This window comes from Sinohyriopsis cumingii, chromosome 16 (genome assembly GCF_028554795.1).
Source record: "Sinohyriopsis cumingii isolate HCF-2022 chromosome 16, ASM2855479v2, whole genome shotgun sequence".
Taxonomy (NCBI): Eukaryota; Metazoa; Mollusca; class Bivalvia; order Unionida; family Unionidae; genus Sinohyriopsis; species Sinohyriopsis cumingii.
In genome coordinates this window covers 40,181,996-40,207,250 of record NC_142976.1, presented here as the reverse complement: position 1 = coordinate 40,207,250, position 25,255 = coordinate 40,181,996, and the positions used below count along the sequence as shown (strand labels likewise).

The window sequence follows — 25,255 nt, the reverse complement described above, 5'->3', positions numbered from 1 at the left end:
ATAATAAAAAATTGAAAATAAGTGGTAGCCCATTAATAATATAAAACTGGCAAGAACTGGTAGCCTAAGAATAAAATAATATAAAAGTCACAGTATTCACATTTCATGTACTGTTATGGTACAAACTTCATGTGCTATTTATTTTTATGCTATTTATTTTTAACCATCAATTAAATACAAACCTGCAGCAATGTTAAGAAAATGTAATGGCACAGACTTTAAATATATCAGGATCAGCTCTTATGTTAAGAAAATGTAATGGCACAGACTTTAAATATATCAGGATCAGCTCTTATGTTAAGAAAATGTAATGGCACAGACTTTAAATATATCAGGATCAGCTCTTATGTTAAGAAAATGTAATGGCACAGACTTTAAATATATCAGGATCAGCTCTTACCTGGAATACAGATCTGCCAAGGTCTTCATCCACTGATCTTGGTGTTTCAACAATTAAGATGTTGGCAAGGTTAGTAACATCTAACTCTGAGAAAACAGGAAGCTTTTTACTGCTGTTCTCCTCATTTGAAAGGAACCAAGACAGTCTCTTGAGGGACTCGGACCTCAGTCTGAAGAGAAAACAAAGATTCCAAATGTGTGTTTGTCAAACATAAATTCTTTAAATTCTTTTCTTAAAGTTACAGCCTCATTTCTGTGAGATATTCAGGTTTGTTCAGCAACAACATACAACTTTAAAGATTGACCCCTTTCAGGTCCCCAATGGCACATCTAAAAATATATTATTGCATACAAGGTAAATAAAAACAAGAGGAATTTCTTGTTATATTTCCACTGAAGGACCAAACTGAATAATGGTCATTTTCTGTCCCTAATTTACAAAGAAAATAATTAATAATACATATCATGATAGTTTGTGTCATTGTGTCAACAAATCCAACTGTTTTACAGTAATTTTATTTATAGATTTCTAATTCATTTAACTGTTGAACTTTGGTTGGTATGTACGAAATTGCAAAATATATGCTCAGCAATGAACTCCAAATTAAATATAGACACAAGCTTGCAAAACAAGATATTTTTGCTAGATTGTGTATCTATTGTGTACAAACTAATGCTCAAGGTGTCATCATGGAGCAAAGTTAAATTTTGCTATGTAGTGCTGGCATTCTGTTGCTTTTCTGCAGTGTTCATGTCAGAGTTAGAGAACCACTTCAAATAAAAAACAAAACTGCTGCAGCTGCCATTCATATCTTTACTTCATTCCTTGCAGTAATGTACCTTTAAAATATTTATCTGTCTTTATTTGTTTCAAGTTCACTTGGTCAAAGGTCTTTTGTCTGTTGTCCATTGATCTGTCAATACTTGTTTGTGAACACTCTACAGGCTTCATTTCTGATCAGATCTGGTTTTTAAACTTGCAATAACAATACCTTAGAAGGGTTTAATTATAAAAGACATCCATGCATATTAATGAGGTGAACTTGCATCTGATAAGCTGTCCCTGTGGACATTCTAGAGGCTTTATTTCTAATCAGATTTGACCAGATTTACTATGTAAGCTTTTATCATCAAGACCTCAGATGAGTTGGATTATGAGCATCATCTATGCATATTAATGAGGTGATCTTGTATCTGATTGGCTGAGATTGTCAGCACTCTAGAAGCAATATTTCTAATCAGATTTGACCAGATTTGCTATGTAAGCTTATATCATCAAGACCTCAGATGAGTTTGATTATGAGCAACATCTATGCATATTAATGAGGTGATCTTGTATCTGATTGGCTGAGATTGTCAGCACTCTAGAAGCAATATTTCTAATCAGATTTGACCAGATTTGCTATGTAAGCTTATATCATCAAGACCTCAGATGAGTTTGATTATGAGCAATACCTATGCATATTAATGAGGTGATCTTGTATCTGATTAGCTGAGATTGTTAGCACTCTAGAAGCAATATTTCTGATCAGAATTTGATCAGATTCGATACAAGAGTTTATATCATCAAGATCTTGAATGAACTTGACTATAAGCGACATCCACAAATCACCTCTTACGACATACAGGACAGCACATCAGGCCTAATCTGCATTCCCAAGCCCCCAGCAGGTACTGCCATATCCACACATATTAATGAGGATCCAGGCTGATGAGATGGTGGGAACTGAACCCACAATTTTCTGGTCATAAGTCTAATGCCTTAACCACTGAGTAACTACTGCACATCCCTTGAGTACAGATCTCAGTGGTTTCCAAGTTATGGTTCCAAGGGCAGGGCCTCTGGAAAATAAGTACAGACCCAATAATCTATGCTGACTGCACAGATTAAGTCTTCTTATAGTGCCCAGTATATGCACTACAAGGGTGGGGCAATAAACAGTTTCTAAGTTTTGAATCAGGGCATAGTCCATAAAGGCAGGAAGAGATCCAAGGAAAATGCTGGTTGAATAAATGACTTGTACATTTTATACCAAGAAAGTAGTCAGATATATATATGTTGTGTAGGAAAGAATATAAGCAACACAATAATAGACAATATAAATGTAGATAAAAGTAGCAACTAATGAATTTATAGACAATATAAATGTAGCAACTATATGCTTCAAGCTTTTCTTTAGAATAAACACTTTGTTTGATGATGGTAATATAGTTGTCATGTATTATTCTCCCATGAGGTACTCTGGATACATTAAGGAAGCTCACTTGGTTATAATGTACTATTCTCCTGAGGCCCTCAGGATACATTGAGGCAGCTCACTTGATTATAATGTACTATTCTCCTGAGGCCCTCAGGATACATTAAGGCAGCTCACTTGGTTAAAATGTACTATTCTCCCAAGGTCATCAGGATACATTAAGGAAGCTCACTTGGTTATAATGTACTATTCTCCTGAGGCCCTCAGGATACATTAAGGCAGCTCACTTGGTTAAAATGTACTATTCTCCCAAGGTCATCAGGATACATAAAGGTAGCTCACTTGGTTATAATGTACTATTCTCCCAAGGTCATCAGGATACATTAAGGTAGCTCACTTGGTTAAAATGTACTATTCTCCCATGGTCATCGGGATACATTAAAGTAGCTCACTTGGTTATAATGTACTATTTTCCCAAGGTCATTAGGATACATTAAGGTATTAAGGTAGCTCACTTGGTTATAATGTACTATTCTGCTGAGGCCCACAGGATACATAAAAGCAAAAATATTTTTTAACTCCAGAAATGAAAGTGTGTATGGATTAACTGATGATCAGTGGAGGGATAAAACCTTAATAATACTGATATTGATAAAATTGAGGCATCCAGGTAACAGCTGTAAAATGATATGTCATTGATCAATGCTTTACAAAAGCCCCTTTGTATCTAGATGACAATATATACTTCCTTATAAGCTGGATCCAAATGCAAACTGCACAGACCCAGCTCTGCAATTGCCTAATGTGCTGGCAGATCTGGGTCTATGAAGTTTGTTAGGACTAATCTGCAGAAGAACACAGACCCTGTCCTGCTGGCACATTATGCAATGGCAGATCAGGGTCTATGTTGTTTGCCGTTACACTTGCCTTCAAAGTGAATACATTGGTAGGTGATTTTTGTTATTATCCATGTGATGGAATCAAATGTATTAATAATATTAACACTAATGATAAAATCCTTTGCTACATTAAAATAAAATATTTAACATTTATATTTTGTATATCTTTCTTTTAACATTAATATGAAAATGAAATTTTAAATATATGTTACTAAATTAATTACATCTTTAAACAATAAAATCAGTATATCTTAAATAAAGAAACAGTCTAAGTTCTCTGAATTAAACTTATTTTCAGAGCTGGAGTACATTTCATTAATAGTGTACTGTGTTTCTATTCAAGAATACAGTATGTACATATGATAACCTATGGTATTGATCTACCTGGACAACTAATCAACTATATGTCTTGATAATATATAAACAAACTAAATACATCAAGCCTCTATAGCTCAGTGGTTAGAGCACTGGTCTTGTAAACCAGGGGTCGTGAGTTCAATCCTCACTGGGGGCTAATTGTGTTTTTTATTTTAACAGGTATTTACCCCAATTATTTTAATTAAAAACACATATGTAATATAATATATTGCTAATCATCTATATGTCTTGATTATATATATATAAACAAACTAAATATATCAAGCCTCCATAGCTCAGTGGTTAGAGCACTGGTCTTGTAAACCAGGGGTCGTGAGTTCAATCCTCACTGGAGGCTAATTGTGTTTTTTATTTAAACAGGTATTTACCCCAATTATTTTAATTAAAAATACATATGTAATATAATATATTGCTAATCAACTATATATCTTGATTATATATATATATAAACAAACTAAATATATCAAGCCTCCATAGCTCAGTGGTTAGAGCACTGGTCTTGTAAACCAGGGGTCGTGAGTTCAATCCTCACTGGGGGCTAATTGTGTTTTTTATTTTAACAGGTATTTACCCCAATTATTTTAATTAAAAACACATATGTAATATAATATATTGCTAATCATCTATATGTCTTGATTATATATATATAAACAAACTAAATATATCAAGCCTCCATAGCTCAGTGGTTAGAGCACTGGTCTTGTAAACCAGGGGTCGTGAGTTCAATCCTCACTGGGGGCTAATTGTGTTTTTTTATTTAAACAGGTATTTAGCCCAATTATTTTAATTAAAAATACATATGTAATATAATATATTGCTAATCAACTATATGTCTTGATTATATATATATAAACAAACTAAATATATCAAGCCTCCATAGCTCAGTGGTTAGAGCACTGGTCTTGTAAACCAGGGGTCGTGAGTTCAATCCTCACTGGGGGCTAATTGTGTTTTTTTATTTAAACAGGTATTTACCCCAATTATTTTAATTAAAAATACATATGTAATATAATATATTGCTAATCAACTATATGTCTTGATTATATATATAAACAAACTAAATATATCAAGCCTCCATAGCTCAGTGGTTAGAGCACTGGTCTTGTAAACCAGGGGTCATGAGTTCAATCCTCAATGGGGGCTAATTGTCTGTTTTTTAAAACAGGTATTTACCCCAATTATTTTAATTAAAAATACATATGTAATATATTGCTAATCAACTATATATCTTGATTATATATATAAACAAACTAAATATATCAAGCCTCCATAGCTCAGTGGTTAGAGCACTGGTCTTGTAAACCAGGGGTCGTGAGTTCAATCCTCACTGGGGGCTAATTGTGTTTTTTATTGAAACAGGTATTTACCCCAATTATTTTAATTAAAAATACATATGTAATATAATATATTGCTAATCAAATATATGTCTTGATTATATATATAAACAAACTAAATATATCAAGCCTCCATAGCTCAGTGGTTAGAGCACTGGTCTTGTAAACCAGGGGTCATGAGTTCAATCCTCACTGGGGGCTAATTGTGTTTTTTATTTAAACAGGTATTTACCCCAATTATTTTAATTAAAAATACATATGTAATATAATATATTGCTAATCAACTATATGTCTTGATTATATATATATATATATATATAAACAAACTAAATATATCAAGCCTCCATAGCTCAGTGGTTAGAGCACTGGTCTTGTAAACCAGGGGTCGTGAGTTCAATCCTCACTGGGGGCTAATTGTGGGTTTTTTAAAACAAGTATTTACCCCAATTATTTTAATTAAAAATACATATGTAATATATTGCTAATCAACTATATATCTTTATTATATACATAAACAAACTAAATATATCAAGCCTCTATAGCTCAGTGGTTAGAGCACTGGTCTTGTAAACCAGGGGTCGTGAGTTCAATCCTCATTGGGGGCTAATTGTGTTTTTTATTTAAACAGGTATTTACCCCAATTATTTTAATTAAAAATACATATGTAATATAATATATTGCTAATCAACTATATGTCTTGATTATATATATATAAACAAACTAAATATATCAAGCCTCCATAGCTCAGTGTATTTTTAATTAAAAATACATATGTAATATATTGGTTCTACATCTCAAAGTCTCTTTCCAGAGGCTACCATTTGTTAGGGTCATCATCTGCACCAAAATGAAATATTTTACCCTTTTGTCCCATCTAAGGAGAGGATACTCTTGGGACCACCCCTTCTGCCAATGACAGGTGGTGTCTCAGAGGTCACAAAATTACATAAAACTGTAAACAGGCATTCTTTCAAAACAGGGGTCTTTCAAGGCAGATTTACTGTGCCAACTTTTCTTACAAAAGGGAATAACTGGCCTCATTAGTTGAGAACAAATATAATTTCTTCAAAAAACAAACTTTAAAACCATATGGTTTGCCTTTCCTTATAAAATAATATAATTTTTTTTTATTAGATATGTATATTAGATATTGATCTAGTAAAATCTTTTTAAAATGGATACTTGAAAGACCATACAATTGTCAATTATGCAAGTGTACATTATAATAAGATTCTGTAAAGATGAAAAGGGATTTTTAAATAGTGTTAATTATGAGGTATATTGTATATGGAGGCATCTGCAAATGCATGTTTTAAAGTATACCTTAGTTTATCTGAGAAACATATCTACTTCTCCTTCCTGACTCCCATTACCAATTATTATGCCTTATTTAAAGCTAAGTATAATCCTGTATAAACATTCTGACAAAAAATGTTAGGATGAAGTTAGTATTCACAAATCCTTTAACATTACTCAAATGAGAAAAGACAGAGGGTGCACAAATAGACACATATAACTTTGTTACAGATTATCTGGGTCAACTTCACAGCATTTAAATTTAATAGATGTCCAATCATAAAAGAGTAAAAGAAAATATGAAATAAGTGATGTTCACTGTTAACTAGCCTCCAAAGCTCAGTGGTAAGAGCAATGGTCTCATAAACCAGAGTACTGAGGACAACGCTCACTGCAAGCTGTCTAAACATTTCACACTAAGGGCTTTCCACATATTTTTATTTTTGCTATAAATATGGCCTAGATAAGGGGTCTCAAACACATGGCCCATGGGCCACATACAGCCTTCCAGGCCATATCCTATGGCCTGCAAAATGATTGGCATCACAAGGTTTCATAGGTGGTGTGTCTATTGGGCCATCAAAAATGCCCTCATGCAGCCTTCATGGTGGTTTGCGTTTGAGACCCCTGGCCTAGATAATGTGCTCACTATCTTCATGTATACATGCAATAGTCCATCCATCATCAGCTTTTAATTAGTTCCTTCACTGGGGCAATATCTCCTCATTACTTCATTTGATATCAGACTTTGCCAAAACTAACACCGAATTCAACTGACCATATCAACTATTTCCAGAAATGTTTAAAAATAACAATTACAAAAGGTAAATATGGCTTAAGGACAGAGATCCATTTCTTTATGGATTCTGTATACTGCTACTTAATTAATGAAGAATTTGTAAGAAGCAATCATACACTTTTGAAAGTGAGCCCATGCCAGAGTAATTTCTTTGTTATAAAAAAGATACATTGTCTTTTTCAGTGTGTAATTTTCCTTTATCTACAAACTGCACACATTTACAAGGCATTACAATTTGTATCAAATTGACATTTTCCCCTTGGAAAAGTGGGAAATGGTCCACCTATTCATTTGCATATATTTTACAATCTGAAATTACAGTGAAAAATTATAACTAAATTTTTGTATGTGTAATACATCCTTTATCAACATTCTACACTGAAATACTAATTTTATCAAGTGTATATGTTCTGTCCCCTCATTTGTATATCTGTTTCTTTATATGCAGAACTTTTCATTTTGAAATGTGTCCTAGTGATTGAAACAAAACTTTTAAGTACACTGTAAATATTTAAGGAAAATTAATTAAAAATGTCATGATTATAAAGATAAGACTTTGCTTGCTCATAAGTTGAGGAGAACTATAAACAACATAGACCTTTATTTGCCAGTGCATAATGCACTAGCAGATCTGGATCTGTTCTACTGATTACTCCCAATAAGCTGCATAGACAGATCTGTCAGCGCATTATGCAATGGTAGATCTGGGTCTGGAGACTCGACTTATTAGTGAGTATATATTGTATCATAGCCATTAAATTGTCTCTATTTACCCAATGCTGTCAGCTAAGCTCTTGACCAACTGCCCAATTCTGCAATAATGTGCACATGCATATCTGTATACCACATATTTACTTACTTATAAAATGAGCCTAATTGCAAACTGCATAGATCCAGATCTGCCAGCACATCATGAGCTGTCAGATCTGGATCTGTGCAGTTTGTAGGAGTAATCACTAGAACAAACAATATAAACTAGATCAATAGGTGCATTATGCTATAGCAGATATTTGTTGTTTGCAGTCTGACATGACTTGCAAGTGAGCATATACTGTATATTATCCTACGAGCTTGCTTTATGTACAGCAAAAAGTGCTTGCCACAAATTATTTAGAGCTTGAAAAATCTACCAAAATTATTACGTAACATATTGCTAAAATTTCACTGAATACTTACTATCCGACTGGTTAGCTCATAAATACCACCCTTTAACACAGTGGTTCCCAGCCTTATTGGGCTGCAACCCTAAAAAATAATTTTTCTGAGCCTCACAACCTCATTTTGTTAAATTTTACTCCTCAAGCAAAATCTTAGTGACCCTCCAGAACATCCTTGCAACCTTGATTTGAGTTGCTACCTGAGGGGTTGGGAACCACTGCTTTAACTTTATTAGGTTCTGGCAATCAGAAATATATCTTAATTGCAACATCCCTAATGCACATACACATGCTGGTGGTCAATACACATAACAAGGTTTCTTTTAATCACTTTTAATGACTTGTACTTTTCCTAATTCATTATTATTTGAATAATTTCATTTGACAATATAATAAAAATTAAAATAATATAATCATTTTTTCTGATAAAAAAATGCATTGTTATGAGTGTCTTCTTTTAGAAAATTGGGAGAATACAAATTTACAAGAGTCCTTCAAAGAGGACTGATGCTCTACTTGCTCAAAAAGAATTTCCATGAATTCAAGATAACATTGTTTTTTTAACTGCAGAATATTGAAACCATTTTTGATCTTCTTCACTGATAACAAGATTTTCAAATTTGCTGCATACCTGCCATATTATGCTATGTCACATGATAAAGACACTTTTGGACTCCCAAGCCCCCTAACAATCGTGTTTTGAACCATTGTAGCAAAGTTATTTCAACAACCAAAACATACTATTTTGACCACCATGATATAAATATGCCTGTAATCAGTATGTATTAACAGTAAACACTGTCCTGCTCAAATAACCTATCCTCTGTGCATACAGCTGATACTGCGGCAATTAAAAGGTTAGGTGGCCTTAGATAAACAACCACATTTCAGATATTATGTAATTGGGTGGCCTATGCCTGCTAGGGTGATGTGTCAAGTCAAATTATGCTGAGTCCATTTTGCTAATTTGAATAGGTGAAGTACACAAAGTAGAAAAAATCCAATTCCTCTTAAGTAGGTCAAAGAGACGTACTGAAGAACCAATCTTAATACATATCACTGCATTGACTAAGAAGGCTGAAGCTATCTTTAATAAAGTTTATGATCAGCGGCAATGTTTCATTGGAGTCAGATTTTGACTCTTATCTAAAATACAAAAGATGATTATTTAATTGTGTGATCCAGTTTTGAAGAGTGCAATTCAGGAAGCAATACACTATCAGCAAAGCAAGCAAAGTCCAGCAAAAAAACAAAATTTCAAAACTTTAGGTTGACAGAGGTTTACTTTGTCAAATACAGCAGCAAAGGGGATCATTTAATTCATTGCACATACTGCAAACATATCTACACGAGTCATTCTGAAGTATGCAACATCCACTGAAATAGGAGCACCATCTATGTAGCATATTAACATGCTGAATTGAACATTCCAATTAGCTGACTTGATTCTCAATTCGTTATCTTGTTAAAATACTAACTATTAACTGACCCCTGCTTTTTTATGATGATTTTAGCCATGAAATAGATTCACTGTGTTATGTATATCTAATTTAATTCATATTTATTTTAATTTTATTGTTTGTCAGCTTTAAAAGTTTATTTTTATTGTACATGCTATTATAATATAATCTTGTTTATGTGATTTGGAAATATTTTCAGATATGTGACCCTAGGCTTGTAAATAGTTCTTAGTGAAGTAAAAAACTTTTAAAAATTGTATTCTTAGAGCAAAATGATTGGTTTTCATCAGGACCATATTTTGAGTATGTGATGTAATCATGATCATGTGACCCTTATAAGGGCATTCATTCTACGCCTCAAAAATTACTGTATAACCTTTATTTTAGAGAAATAATCTCAGCCTGGGCTTAAAACACTTGATGTCAAGTCGTTTTGTTCTGCTGTATCCAGTTTTCGAGTTATATGTTAATTTTTCTTCTGATTATTTGGATTCTAAAAGATTAATTCATTTCTCTGGAAATATTCTGAGTGCCCATATAGGATTCTTCAACAAAGACATTTCTTAAAATTTTTATTTGGATTTCCATCACAGATTATTGTTTAAGAATAACACAGAGCTTTAGACATTCCAACACCATAAAGGATACATCATAGCCTTCCATCTTGGATTCTTCGTCAGGACTCGAACTTGAATTCATTAGAACATTTCATTAATTGGAGTTCTAGAATTTTATTAGTGGATTATTCTTGGATTATTTTTAGATTTGATTCTTAAAACAATAAGTTATTATTTTTTCATTTTTACAGTACTTTTCCAGGGAAATAAATTATTTGTTTAATTTTTAAAAAACTTGTTGTTTTCACTCTTTCTTGTGATGCTGTTTATTTGAGCCTAAATAAGTAACATAAGAACTGAAAGACAACACTCATTTTTGCAAAGTTGATTTGTGTTGATAAAGAATTAACACCCAAACTGGATAGAGGCTTAAATTATGACAGCTGTAGTGCTGTATTACCTGTAAAAAAATTAAACTTAAGAATATTATGTTTTCCCTCTCCCCCAACAACAGTACCATCCAGTCTCTAGTGAGTGCAAAGATGAACACTAATGACACTTGCATTACCTTCAAACCCCCTTTTTATCTTTTGACAGCAGCAAATACTGCATCAAAATTATGCATATATTTTGACATCCAATAGATTTTAAAGACAGAAACTTGATGTATGTTTCTATTTCATGTCATTGTGTTGTGATTATGTGAGTGTTTGCATGTGTATATGAACAGCATTCATATTTGACAATGTTAAGCTAAATTTCTTTCTTTGTAAGTGTATAAAAGCCTTTGAAAAAACAGATGAGTTTACTTTTTTAATTCAGATTTGATTTTTAAACATTTTCTATAGGCTTTGGTGAAAAGATAGCTTATTCTCAATTCAACAACATTGTCTGTTTTTGGTCATGTGCACTGACACCCCTTGGGACCTCAAAACACATTTTTTTGAGTCTCAAAATCCCCCTCCAAACTGTCTGGAAATATGGCAGGTATGTACATGTCATACTGACACCATTTTCATTAAGACCAACTAGACATCGTAAGTCTTTTAATTAAAACCCTATGTTAATATGACCATCCATTCAAGATGAGTAGCAATAACGAGATTTTCATGATTGTAGCTACATTTGATGTTCGATCAGCACCATTTTCATTTAGAACCAATTAAACCCTGGAATGAACATGTGTGTAAAATTTTGTAGCAATACTGAGTAGTGGTAACAAATAGATGGACAACAGATGACAAACAATAGTCCATTCAATAAACTCTTCTTTTCAAGTCCCCAGTTGTTTGAAGATTCACATCTTCTGTTATGGTATGTGGGCAAATAAGAAATTAATGTCAGAACCTTTAAAAAATTCCCAGTTGTTTAAAAAGCCAGTGGAGCATGAAAATTATGCAAAAACAGAAGATGACTTGTGTTGCCAGAAAACTGTCCATATATTATTTAATAACATGGATCCCACGCAACTGTCCAGTGTAACTCAGCAAGAAAAACCCCGGAAACATAAAGAAGTGAAATGTAGAGTGGTTGTTAATTATTCTAAACACAAAGGGGGGAAGGGGGGATAATGTGGACCAGAATCAAATGCAGTACAGTTCTTGCCATAAAGCAAAGAAATGATGGAAGTACATTTTTCAGTTTCTAATCTATACAGTGATATGTAAAGCCCTGACCTGCAATGAAAGAGACAAAAAACACCAGATCAAAACAACTTGAATTTTAAATGAACTTGGCCAATTAGATGGTTGCTGGCTTTCAGAGGACTAGGAAATGAAAAGCTGTCTAATGCTGACAGGAGGGTCTAAGGTACTGGCCAGGATAGTTCCCAACACATGGGAAATGCAAAATGTGTGTTAGAGAAGGGAGATAACATGACGTTGTCACTGGATGTAAATTTGCATTATGTGTGGATAATGACTGTTTTGAGAGGTACCACTTTCAACTATATAATTAAAGTGGATTTCATTCATATTTTAAATGTACATATGTAAATACAACTATGTGTTGCCAACCCTGCTGTATGCATGCGAAAATTGGATGGTGTATAGATGTCATGCCAAGAAGCTGAACCATTTGCACATAAGTTGCCTGAGAAAACTGATGAGGATAAGATGGCAGGGCAGGGTTCCAGACACTTAAGTTCTCATAAGGTCAGCCATTCCAATCATCCATATTCTGCTAATACATTCCCAGATGAGATGGGCAGGTCATGTCACCAGGATGTCAGGAGTGTGACCAACAAAGATTTTCTATGGCGAGCTGAAGAGGGGAAAACAATCTCAGGATGGTCAGAACAAATGCAGCGCTCAAAGGAAATGTTTGGACACATGCCCTGAGCTGGTAACTCAGTAAAAATCTTAAGCCCTGGCTTAAATTCCCCAAGCCTGGACTCCAATTTCAATATGCCTAAAGTTTCCTCTTTTTTAATATTATTTGTCACACAATGTTGCAATTACTATAATTCAAATATTAATTCAATAAGGGGATTGAAGGTAATGTAAGTGTCATTAGTGTTCATCACTACATTCACTAGAGAATGGATGGCCCTGGTGTTCAAACTTGTCTACTGGATTCTCTGAGCAAATCCTGGTCATAACCAAATTTACATATGTCGATATATATGCAGCATGTGCAAAGAATTAATTGCCCTCCCCCTTGTTTATTTAGTATTTATTTTTTATTTTTGCCGGTAAAATTCCATCGACTAGGAGTTCTGAATTTATTTTGCTGGGCATTGCTGATAGCTCATTGCTGCCTAAACTGCACTTAAACACTATTCTGACAATTTAAATGATCATGCTTTGCGTTATATATATGCAGTAAAATTCAACTTCAAAGAAATGTTGCTGTTCAAAACCTTGTCAAGTATCTATAATACATATGGCTTAAGCATGCTCATTCATAGCAATATTATGTAACAACTTCTGTTCTCCTAAATGTACCAAGCATCTCTTTGATTTACCTATATTGGGTTGTTCCATGTCGTGATCATACCTATGCAAATTAGCAAGGCATCAGGCTATCAGATTTTTTGAGTGCTGAAATGCTTCAACAATTCTCTTAAGTCATCCCTGAAACACTTCAACAATGACCTTGAGTCTTGAGAAGATCTCATATACGATCTCTCCACCTGGTACAATCTCATCCATACTGAAGCAATATCATCACTACTAAAGCAAGAGACTTTGAAATGAGATGAATTGCCAAGGCAGTACATAAGTGCAAGCAGTGTAAATCTCAGAACTGCAGCATGTCCCATATTAATCAAGCAAACCCAAGCTGCATCTCCTGTTCCCTGTGCCACAGACAAATCAGAGCACAAATTGTCCTATCAGCCACTCACGTACTCACTGAAACCAATGATGTCATTGTCATCTTCAAACTCGATGGAATGACAACAACAATGTGCTTCAAATTAGTCATGTATTTTCTTTTTTTCTTTTCAAAGAGGCATTTTGATTTTTGCAATACTTTTCATAATGCCTGATAAATTATCATTTACTGAATTTTACAAGGCATGTGGATGACATAATTTTACAGACAATATATTTTGTTTTCTGCTCATTAAGATCAAGGAATTGGAACAAAACAAAACAAACAATAATTTATTCCAACCAAAGGGAAATAGGTACAGTGTATTTTTAACCTACCCTCAAGCCAAAACACAACAATACAATGGTCAATGCCTAATGCTTAGGAATATAATGGCTCAAAAATTCACTTACTTAAGATCTGAGGATAGCATACATCGCAGAGTGCCACGAAATTTCTCGAGTAGAGGCAATTCTCCCAGTTCTGTTGCCAATTTAGGTTCCAACATTGCAAATACTGTACCTCCAAGACCTGTTCCAACTGAGGCATAGGACTGTAAAAAAATAATCGTAATTTTTTATAGTACTGATTTCAGGGAACAAAAGTAGAATTTATTAACACTGATCCACAGGATCACCGTAAAAGAATTTTTACCAATCCTGATTTTATTTAGTGTTTAAAGTTACAGAGTGGAAGTGAAGGTCTGAAGAAGAATGGTCATGAGTTGGTATTTTAAATTTTCCATCACACTTTCCTTTCCTCTCCATACTTTAGACAAATAAACAAAATGTTTATTTATCAACTGTCCTAGTAATGATAGATACTTTCTTAAAATGGCTTTATTTACTAGACCATAACGATTTAAAGAACTACTGCCCAGTTTCTAATCTCCCATTCATGTCAAAAATCTTAGAAAAGGTTGTTCTACCAATGGCCAGCTTGTATCTCATCTGAATTCAAACAGTCTTTTTAGCAATGTACAATCTGCATATTGCCCTTGCCATAGTACTGAAACTACTCTTCTAAAAGTAGTTAATGACATTCTCTCTGCTTTGGATAGCAGAAAGATTACAGTCCTCACCCTCCTTGATTTGTCTGCAGCATTTGACACAATAGACCATGATATATTACTTCACCATCTCCAGCATGTATTTGGCATTCATGATACAGCCTTACTGTGGTTCAAGTCCTATTTGGTCAACAGGACACAAACTGTGTCTGCAAATGGAACACACTCCAGCCCAGTTGATCTATGTTGTGGTGTTCCACAGGGGTCTGTTCTTAGACCTGTTCTCTTCATTCTTTAAACTCAGTCGCTCTCAAGTGTCATAGATCATCATCCAGTGTCTCACCAGTTGTACGGCCGAGTGGTCTAAAGTGCTCTTCGTTACGGATCACTGCCATCTCACCTCTGTCTGCGGCGGTTCGAGTCTAAGATTCAGCCAATGTGGGTATGTGAGAAAGCTTGCCAGTAGCTTCTCGTGGGTCGGTGGTTCTTTCCTGGGTTTTGCCAGGTTCTTCCTCCACCATTAATACTGGCCGCCATGTATAGCCAATCAAGTGCTGAAAAATGGCGTTAAACCCCACAACAACAACAACAACAACAACCAATTGTATGCTGATGACACCCAAATATACAAATCTAGCCACCCAACTGAAGTTGATGCTACCATCCAAGGTGTAGAGAGGTGCATTTCTGATGTGAAATCATGGATGACATGTAACAAGCTGCAGATGAATGATGATAAAACTGAGGCCATTCTGATCACAACAAAAAGACTTTCTCATTCACATCCTTTACCTCAAACAATAAATATCAGCAACACCAACATTAAATTCACACAATCAGTACAAAACCTAGGTGTTACTCTGGACAGTACTCTCACATTGCACCAACAAGTCATGAACATATGCAAGGCTACATATCTTGAGCTGAGACGCATCAGCTCAATTCGCAAATATCTTTCAGCTGATGCCACTAAAACACTTGTGTGTTCATTAGTACTTTCAAGACTGGACTATTGTAACTCAACTCTGTCTGGTTCATCTCAATATCTACTCCAAAAACTTCAAAAAGTTAGAAACACAACTGCTCGGATCATACTTAGAGTACCACGATCAGAGCACACCTCCCCGCTACTCTGTACCCTACACTGGCTATCCATTCAATTCAGAATCAAATACAAAATTTGTTCTCTGTGCTATGTTTCACTGACGGACTCTAGTCCAACATACTTATCCAACCTCACCCATGTGTACACACCAGCAAGATACTTACGATCCTCTTCTGACAATCGTATACTCATTATTCTCACTAGGAAAACAAAGTCATATGGACAGCATTCTTTTGCATACCAGGGCCCAGCAACATGGAATAAAATCCCCACTGAACTTAGATACAAAGACACAGAGATCACATTCAAGAGTGCTCTCAAAACTCATTTATTTCGACTGCAAAAACAAACTTAAAGACCTAATAATGCTTCCTACCTTAAATATTCTCGGCATGTTTTCTAATTTCATGGTGTTTATATATGTTTTTTATCTTATATGTGTTGTCTAATGTAAAGCGCTTAGGGCTTCTAAAGACTAGGTGCTAAACAAAGTCCTCATTATTATTATTATTATTATTTGACTGATCCAAGCATTCTGTGCATAATGTATTCAAAACACTAAGTTTCAGCTAGGCAGGTGTTGATTAAAGCTGTTCCCTGCCCATTGTCATTTACAAGACTGACACTCCACATTTGTTTTTTCGATGGCATAAGATTAGCAAGTTCTCTCTGTGCTGTCTTAACCTCAGCACACAATCCAGAATCAACTTTTAGTACGTGCAATATGGTTCATGCTGTAAACAAGATATTGCTCATCTGGCTGATTATTTACCTAACAAACAAATGCACAAGCAGTCACTGAAAAATCTGGATTAGAAGGAAGCTTTCTGTTAAAATTAATCCAATGATGTTGACTGCTTATGTTATGAGAAAAAAAAACTGTTTCAAGGTTTCTGCAAATTTGACATTTTCGTTTGGTTTTTACTGCATATCATTTGTCTAAAATAATGAAAACCATCTATGCCAGGATGCTTTCTTTCTATGTTGGTCCAATACTGAAAGGCATCTATGCCAGGATGCTTTCTTTCTAAGCTGGTCCATATACTGAAAGGCATCTATGCCAGGATACTTTCTTTCTAAGCTGGTCCAAATACTGAAAGGCCACTATGCCAGGATACTTTCTTTCTAAGTTGGTCCAATACTGAAAGGCCTCTGTGCCAGGATGCTTTCTTTCCAAGCTGGTCTAATACTGAAAGGCCACTATGCCAGAATACTTTCTTTCTGAGCTGGTCCAAATACTGAAATGCCACTATGCCTGGATATTTCTTTCTGAGCTGGTCTAATACTGAAAGGCCTCTATGCCTGGACACTTTCTTTCCAAGCTGGTCCAATACTTAAAGGCCTCTATGGCAGGATACTTTCTTTCTGAGCTGGTCTAATACTGAAAGGCCTCTATGCCAAATGTTTTCTTTCCAAACTGGTCCAATACTGAAAGGTTTCTATGCCAGGATGCTTTCTTTCTGAGCTGACCAAATACTGAAAGGCTTCTATACCAGAACGCTTTCTTTCTGAGTTGGCCCAATACTAAAAGGCCTCTATGCCAGGATGCGTTCTATCTCAGTTTGTCTAATTCTGTTTAGGATATCTTTTGTAGAAAAAGTATAGATAAAGTCATTTAATGGTCTTTCTATTTAATGTTGCTGTTGTGGGGTTTAACGCCATTTTTCAGCACGCGGTAGGATATGCATGGCAGCCAGTATTAATGGTGGAGGAAGAACCTGGGAAAACCCCGGGAAGAACCACTGACCCAAGAGAAGCTACTGGCAAGCTTTCTCACATACCCACATTGGCTGAATCCTAGACTCGAACCCATGAAGAGAGAGGTGAGATGGCAGTGATCCGTAACAGAAAGCGCTTTAGACCACTCAGCCACTCGGTGCACCCTTTCTATTTATAACAATGGCCACCACATTTGATGGTGGACTGGCATAATTTCTCTAAAGGTGAAAGGCCTTTTATGCTTAGATGCTTTCTTTAAAATCTGGTCAAATTCTGTTAAGCTGATTTTAGATGACTGGTAAAAGTTTGTCTATTTCTAACTACAGCAATCATATTTTTATAGAAGAATGGCAATGTCTGTACACATTTAAAATCCCTTCATGCCAAGATGCTTTGTCCAATTGTATTGAGTTGTTTTAAAAAGATGTTTGAAGGTTGTTGTTTTTTTTTGTCATTTTTAGTGATGGTGGCCATATTTATTGCATATTTGATTGCAGATTGGCATCAATTGAACAAAATCTGAAGCTTTATTACAAAACGTTTTTTGAAATTTAGTCAAATCTGTCAAACAGTTTTTTAAGTTCTTTTTAGATTTTCGTATTCTTAGTATTGGTGACTATATATGACTGTTGATCAGCATCATTTCAATAAACTTTAATCAACTTCATGCCAGGTTGATTTCTATGATGTTTTTGGCTTTTTTCCATTTTCAGTAATGGTGGATATATGTTTATGGCAGATCAACAATTACAAGACTGAAAACCATCTATGTCAGGATGGTCTCTTTAAAAGGCTGAAAACCATCTGTGTCAGGATTGTCTCTTTACAAGAATGAAAACCATCAATGTCAGGATGGTCTCTTTACAAGACTGAAAACCATCAATGTCAGGATGGTCTCTTTACAAGAATGAAAACCATCAATGTCAGGATGGTCTCTTTACAAGACTGAAAACCATCTATGTCAGGATGGTCTCTTTACAAGAATGAAAACCATCTATGTCAGGATGGTCTCTTTACAAGAATGAAAACCATCTATGTCAGGATGGTCTCTTTACAAGACTGAAAACCATCTGTGTCAGGATGGTCTCTTTACAAGAATGAAAACCATCAATGTCAGGATGGTCTCTTTACAAGACTGAAAACCATCTATGTCAGGATGGTCTCTTTACAAGAATGAAAACCATCAATGTCAGGATGGTCTCTTTACAAGACTGAAAACCATCAATGTCAGGATGGTCTCTTTACAAGAATGAAAACCATCTATGTCAGGATGGTCTCTTTACAAGACTGAAAACTATCAATGTCAGGATGGTCTCTTTACAAGAACATGAAAACCATCTATGTCAGGATGGTCTCTTTACAAGAATGAAAACCATCTGTGTCAGGATGGTCTCTTTACAAGACTGAAAACCATCTATGTCAGGATGGTCTCTTTACAAGAACATGAAAACCATCTATATCAGGATGGTCTCTTTACAAGACTGAAAACCATCTATGTCAGGATGGTCTCTTTACAAGAACATGAAAACCATCAATGTCAGGATGGTCTCTTTACAAGAATGAAAACCATCAATGTCAGGATTGTCTCTTTACAAGACTGAAAACCATGTATGTCAGGATGGTCTCTTTACAAGAACATGAAAACCATCAATGTCAGGATGGTCTCTTTACAAGACTGAAAACCATCAATGTCAGGATGATCTCTTTACAAGACTGAAAACCATCAATGTCAGGATGGTCTCTTTACAAGACTGAAAACCATCTATGTCAGGATGGTCTCTTTACAAGACTGAAAACCATCAATGTCAGGATGGTCTCTTTACAAGACTGAAAACCATCAATGTCAGGATGGTCTCTTTACAAGACTGAAAACCATCAATGTCAGGATTGTCTCTTTACAAGACTGAAAACCATCTGTGTCAGGATGATCTCTTTACAAGAACATGAAAACCATCTATGTCAGGATGGTCTCTTTACAAGAACATGAAAACCCTTGCTAACACTAATTACAGGAGAACACCCATAATGAACCTCAGAGAGCAATCCTACACAAATAGAATACTTCTTTAAAATGAATGCCTAATTATAAAACAGTCTCTATGACCTAAAAAATCTTAATTATAGCATGGGACAAAGTAAACTGTAATCATTCCTTTGCATCAGAAATAGGAGTAAACATAATGAAAGAGGGTATAACAAAACAGAAGATATTATTAAGCACATTGCATGATCCCTTCCAATATTTTATATAAAATATGTTAACTTGGTCATAAAAATACAAGAGTCAGATACAATGATATGATTGTTGATGTCAGTTGACCTTCACTATATCTGATGTTTATTGTATTGTGGTAACAATCACATTTTGCCAAATTTGATTGTAAATAATATTTACACACATTACTGCAAATAGCAAAATTCAAATCTGCAACTTTTTAATGCCTTCTGATTTCAGTGTCTACACTCTGAGGTCTTTTTTCACTTTAGTCAAACAGCATAAACCTTTGTACCAGTATACCATAAACCAGGTTACAGTTTTACTAAAGATCTCAAACTTTCTATGGAAAACAGATTTTTAAATACCTTGCTTACCTCATGGTTGGTAACAATGAATTTTTCAAAGAAAATTCAGCAGGCTTTGGGGATTAAAAAATGTCATAAGTCTTCAATTCTCCTGACAGAAATCTTACTTGATCTCGGATGATATTTTGAGGATTTTCTGAAATTTGAGGAATTTCTCTACTCTTTTTGCAAGAATAACTATCCATTTTCCACGCCTACAACAAAATTATTGATATTGTCTGAAGTACATGTATTGTAAGTAAGCAAGACAATGTAAAATCTCAGTTAGATTAAAAATTTGGAGAAATTTAATGAAACCTAGGAGCAAAAATATTAAGTCTACATTTTGCGTAATTTGGAGCATATTACACAGGGAAAAATATGGTATTCGGTAAGAGTGGGGAATGCTATCAAAAAATGAAAGTCCATGGAGTCAACACATTCAGCAATTGTGACAACACATGCCTACAATCAACTCCTACAACAGAGGTCCATAAAGACTTCATGACTGCCATCAAACCAAGGATGGTTACCAAGGTCTATTCTAGAATCCGCAATAGCTCGATTCACTTTGATTTCCAAAAAATCGTGCCAAAAAAACCCTAAATGCACACCATATTTTCAAGCCCTATCATTTCTTCATTAAATACCTCCTATATTAAGAAGATTACCACTTTTTAATTTTAAATGAAGGTAAAGATCTTCCTACTAAATTATCAGTGTATGTCCTAGTTACTTCTATGATTTTTAACAATAATACAGTAAAATTATTGTCACATGATTGATAAAATGAAAATCAGAATGTTTATGCTTGGACAAAATCTCAGCAAATTATGCAGGGAAATTAATATAATCACACAAAAATGTATATCTGCCAAAAATAATATCATAAAGCATTATGCCTCAGTTAATTAAAAAACTGCATGTTATTAATATGGCAAAACTTGTACAAGTCCAAGTGCTAACAATAATTATTATTTATTTTGCTAAAATATTCATAAATTGCCCTTTTGAATAATTTTGGCATTTTACTTTTCGTGTACATTTTTAAAATGAAATTATGATTTTCAACCAATCAGTTTCATTTGTTTATGACCATATAATCTCACCACCTGGTATAATTTTATAGTCTACATTTGAGAATGTTTGAACAACAACATAAACCATACACTAGATTATGCAATGAAAATAGATTTTGTTCTTAATAAAATATTATTCAACAAAAAAAGATCAGAAATGCTTTAAAAGATAAATAATGTAGTTTAAACATATTGAATTTATCAGTCATACCAAAGTGTTGTATTATGAAGCATTCAGTACACCCTATAATCACTGATTTTCAACATATAGAGTTTATCAGTCATACCAAAGTGTTGTATTATGAAGTACTCAGTAAACCCTATAATCACTGATTTTCAACTTTACTGTAGATCTAAAAATTTGATATATGATATCTAAGAATTACATTTTTTAAAATTCTGGGCTTTTTTACCAGACAAACAAAAATGTTAAGATTATGTTGGCATAATTCAATAATACATGCTAAATACCTGAAGGACAGGAAGTCCTTTCAGCAGGGCTTGGAGAGATGACTGCCACATTGCTGGTGTCATCAGAAGTTGACTGCGCAACAGGTGTACAAGGACATCAGAGGCATAGCCACACACCTGAAATTTCATTGAAGTTACAACAATTTAACTATGTGGAAGAACTTTAATAGAACTTTTCAAGAAATACACAGTTCTTTAAGAATATAATTTTTTGGAAACTTAGCATGATAACCAGCTTAAAAACAAAGCATCATTATATAACAAGCAAACTGTCTTTTTCATTTGGCAAATAAACTGATTTGACTGAAACTGTGCCAATATCATTATACTAAAATACCATGAATAACTGTCTAAATATCTGAGGCTTTTATTAAATGAAATTAAAATGAAACAGGTTACTTTAGTAAGCAGAAACCTGTACTAAACAGCCACTGTTTCAAGGTCCCTCACACCTTACTTATTAAGTAGAAATTAGCTGTTATTAAGCAACCACTGGTTGTAGGGGCTATTTGCTCCACTTCTCAAAGGTAGTTGTTCCCAAATGGCTTAAATGTAGAAGTAAAACAAGCCTGTCAAAAATGGTCATTATGGTGGTCGTAGTGAAAGTCATTGTGGAACCATTTTCATTAGAGATACATATAGACCTAAAGTTATGTGATCATCTTTGGTCATGTTACAACAGCAAGAACTTTCAAGATGGCTGATATCAAATCCATCCTGAATGTCAGAGAAGTGCCATTTTTGCATGCAGAACTAAAGTGGTACCCATCTCTGAGCCCTTTATACGTACCTTATAAAAGGGGTGACCTTGTGAGGGACAGAATGGTAAAAATATACTATCATGGTGTCAGATAAGGTGGCCTCCAATCAAGGGGTGGCCTGTCTTGAGCAGGGCTTTTCCAGAAGGACACAAGTGTAAGCTTTTGGACAAAAGATTGCTGCCCATCCACTTGTTGGTTTTAGAGTAGCATAACAAGATTTCCAAGATGGCTTCTATGCTGGCCATGTTGAATATCAGAGAGGTACCATTACTATTTAGAACATATGGACCTCAGGCAAAATGGGTAAATGTGCGCAGAAAGTTCCATGACCATCCTCATAACAGTAAACAAGTAGTAGGAATATTTAAGAACATTAAGACCTCAGGTCAAATTTGCATATCAAGAGTCATAAACCTAATCCATGAGGTTTGGGAGCAGAAGTGATAAAACTTGCCATGATGGTCACCATGGCAACAAAACATGGTTCATACAGACCTTGGGTTCACAAATTCAAGGAGTTTTCAATGACTTTTTAATGATTTTGTCCAATTCTTAAGAAGGTTATTCAGCAAAACTTTCATTAATTTTTTTTACAGCAAATTATCTTCATTTTGCAAATCACTTTAGGCCTGTCTGAAATGAAACAAAGCTTCAAACACATCACAAAATTATGTTAAGTATTTAACAAATGAAGCATTAGTTTTTGTTTTCATAACAGAAGGTATGATTCAGTTTTAAAACAGATAAAAAATCACTTTTCACTTAGAGGTGGACAACATCAGTCACCTATCATATTTTTTTTCATTTTCAATAATTTATATACATTGATCTTTATATAGGTATACAAAAAATACAGGTGTACATAACACCATAACAATATCATTATCTGAAAACATTGATTTCAACAGTTTACTAGTGTTCTCTGATGATTTACAATGATTGGTGACCTCTTATGAGTTTTAATGTCTATAACATCTCAGCTTTCAACATATCATCCTTTTTTAAATGTAGTGTTCAACTGACCTTTGTAAGTTCTGGGATGGTGGGGTATAGTCAAACCTCCTGTTGCAGTAACAAGTTCCTTTTCTGGTATATTAGAAGTTCGTTTAAGAAAAAGAGGTCATATTTACCTCTGGTTTAGAGTTAAGAACATGCATTTTATGATTTTTGCCTTTTATGTGCAACTTTAAGGCCGATTCCCCCATGCTTGAAATGTCTATTACATGATCACAGGCAGAGGTCTCTCGCTAATTTCCATTAAAAGATTTAATCTATCTCTTGTACGCTTTGTAGATACACCACTACAAAGAGTACACACTATTTTTTGTTCATAGTTTATAGGTTTTTCATAAGTCTGTTAAGCAGATGTCATACATGCTTATATGGTTTACTTCTACAGGTGTGCCTGTGCATGATTTACTTGTACCCTTGTTAAACTAATTCATGGTAGATCATCATAAAAATGAGCAGATTATGAGTTCACAATATTCCTTCTTATTTAATATTTGTTTTCAATCAAAAAATCTTATTTATTTAATTAAATCTGCTTCTAGGATTTTAATAACGTTTTTGAAAAACTTCAGTTCTCAAACAAACTCAAGAGGTTTCCAAAGAAAAATCGCCAAATTATCAAATTAAAGGAGTTTTAAGGGACCAATTTCAATGAGCTTTCAAGGACTGTGTGAACCTTATAAAAGCTGCCTATATCAAGAAAATAAATAGTTTAGCTCATTATTTTCTGAAATTAAATATGCAAAATCAGATATAATTTCATGTATAGCTTGTAAGCACAGGGTCTCAAGACATGGAGACAGATGGACACTATATGTACACCATCTTCAAATCTAAATCACACATTTTAAGTTGCCATAATAACTATATATCTTTGGAAAGGAATCAAATGTTTTTCTTCACTCACAATAACTCAGTTGCAACTATCATGATTGAAAAATCCTTGCTACAAAGTGATTATTTAGAGTTACAGGTCACATTGTGAATTAAAAAGTTTAGTGGCTGGTTTTCATTTTTATTATGCTGGACACAGCAGTCTATGATTTTGTAATTGTTGATATAGCCATTTTCACTGACAAGCATTCTTATCTACACACAGCATAAAGGAAAGGCAAAAATCATTTTCCTGGCTTATCTTATCTCAAAGAGATAACGAAATGCAATCACATCTGGACTGTAATAGTTGGGTATTGCTACTACTAGCAGGATTATAGCTGTTTGCAATGAAACTGATATCAGTATGTCAGGTATTTGGTTCAATGGAAGACAAAGCTGTTCTACTCAACCAGTAAATGGACCTTTTCAGCCAATACCTTGCTTTGTTTAGTCAACATGATTAGGGATTAGGATTGGGGATTTTGAGTCATAAAAGAGGTAATTAAATTGAGCTGTTTCTTGAACAAACAAACCAAACCCATGGAATAAGCTCAAAATTTAACACAAGTATACCAAAATTTTAATATGAAACAAAATGATTACACTGAAATATCCCAAAACTTTAGTGCATTAAAAAAAAAACTTTCATGAAATAATTTAGGGTGTCAAAAATTTTACAGTATCCCAACATATAAAGTAAATACAATAATGTTCTTACCTTTGGATCATTATCTGCCAGGCCATATAAAATAATTTCATATGTAACATCTGTATGGATGAGAAACTTGGCTTTATCACAAGCTTGTGAGGAACTTGGATCAACTGCCTTATTTACACTTAGAGAACTCTGAAAACAATAATATTATACTA

The 25,255-nt window shown here is 34.2% G+C and overlaps 1 protein-coding gene and 10 non-coding genes across 11 annotated transcripts in view; 10 read left to right on the top strand and 1 right to left on the bottom strand.

Annotated features, from left to right (window-relative positions):
* LOC149780264 (rotatin-like) overlaps nt 1-25,255 on the bottom strand; it is a 118,296-nt gene that overhangs the window by 28,486 nt on the left and 64,555 nt on the right. Inside the window, exons 14-17 of the mRNA XM_089936360.1 lie at nt 25,104-25,232; nt 21,738-21,854; nt 14,206-14,345; nt 401-569 (exon numbers count right to left, since the gene is read on the bottom strand). Coding sequence (XP_089792486.1) covers nt 401-569; nt 14,206-14,345; nt 21,738-21,854; nt 25,104-25,232 — 555 coding nt within the window. The remainder of the gene's footprint in view (nt 1-400; nt 570-14,205; nt 14,346-21,737; nt 21,855-25,103; nt 25,233-25,255) is intronic.
* Trnat-ugu (transfer RNA threonine (anticodon UGU)) lies at nt 3,938-4,010 on the top strand. Its single transcript has one exon. It is a non-coding gene; the product is annotated as a tRNA-Thr (tRNA).
* On the top strand, nt 4,139-4,211 carry Trnat-ugu (transfer RNA threonine (anticodon UGU)). The gene has a single exon. It is a non-coding gene; the product is annotated as a tRNA-Thr (tRNA).
* Nucleotides 4,342-4,414, top strand: Trnat-ugu (transfer RNA threonine (anticodon UGU)). Its single transcript has one exon. It is a non-coding gene; the product is annotated as a tRNA-Thr (tRNA).
* Trnat-ugu (transfer RNA threonine (anticodon UGU)) lies at nt 4,543-4,615 on the top strand. The gene has a single exon. It is a non-coding gene; the product is annotated as a tRNA-Thr (tRNA).
* Nucleotides 4,745-4,817, top strand: Trnat-ugu (transfer RNA threonine (anticodon UGU)). The gene has a single exon. It is a non-coding gene; the product is annotated as a tRNA-Thr (tRNA).
* Nucleotides 4,945-5,017, top strand: Trnat-ugu (transfer RNA threonine (anticodon UGU)). Its single transcript has one exon. It is a non-coding gene; the product is annotated as a tRNA-Thr (tRNA).
* Nucleotides 5,138-5,210, top strand: Trnat-ugu (transfer RNA threonine (anticodon UGU)). Its single transcript has one exon. It is a non-coding gene; the product is annotated as a tRNA-Thr (tRNA).
* Nucleotides 5,337-5,409, top strand: Trnat-ugu (transfer RNA threonine (anticodon UGU)). Its single transcript has one exon. It is a non-coding gene; the product is annotated as a tRNA-Thr (tRNA).
* Trnat-ugu (transfer RNA threonine (anticodon UGU)) lies at nt 5,548-5,620 on the top strand. The gene has a single exon. It is a non-coding gene; the product is annotated as a tRNA-Thr (tRNA).
* Trnat-ugu (transfer RNA threonine (anticodon UGU)) lies at nt 5,741-5,813 on the top strand. The gene has a single exon. It is a non-coding gene; the product is annotated as a tRNA-Thr (tRNA).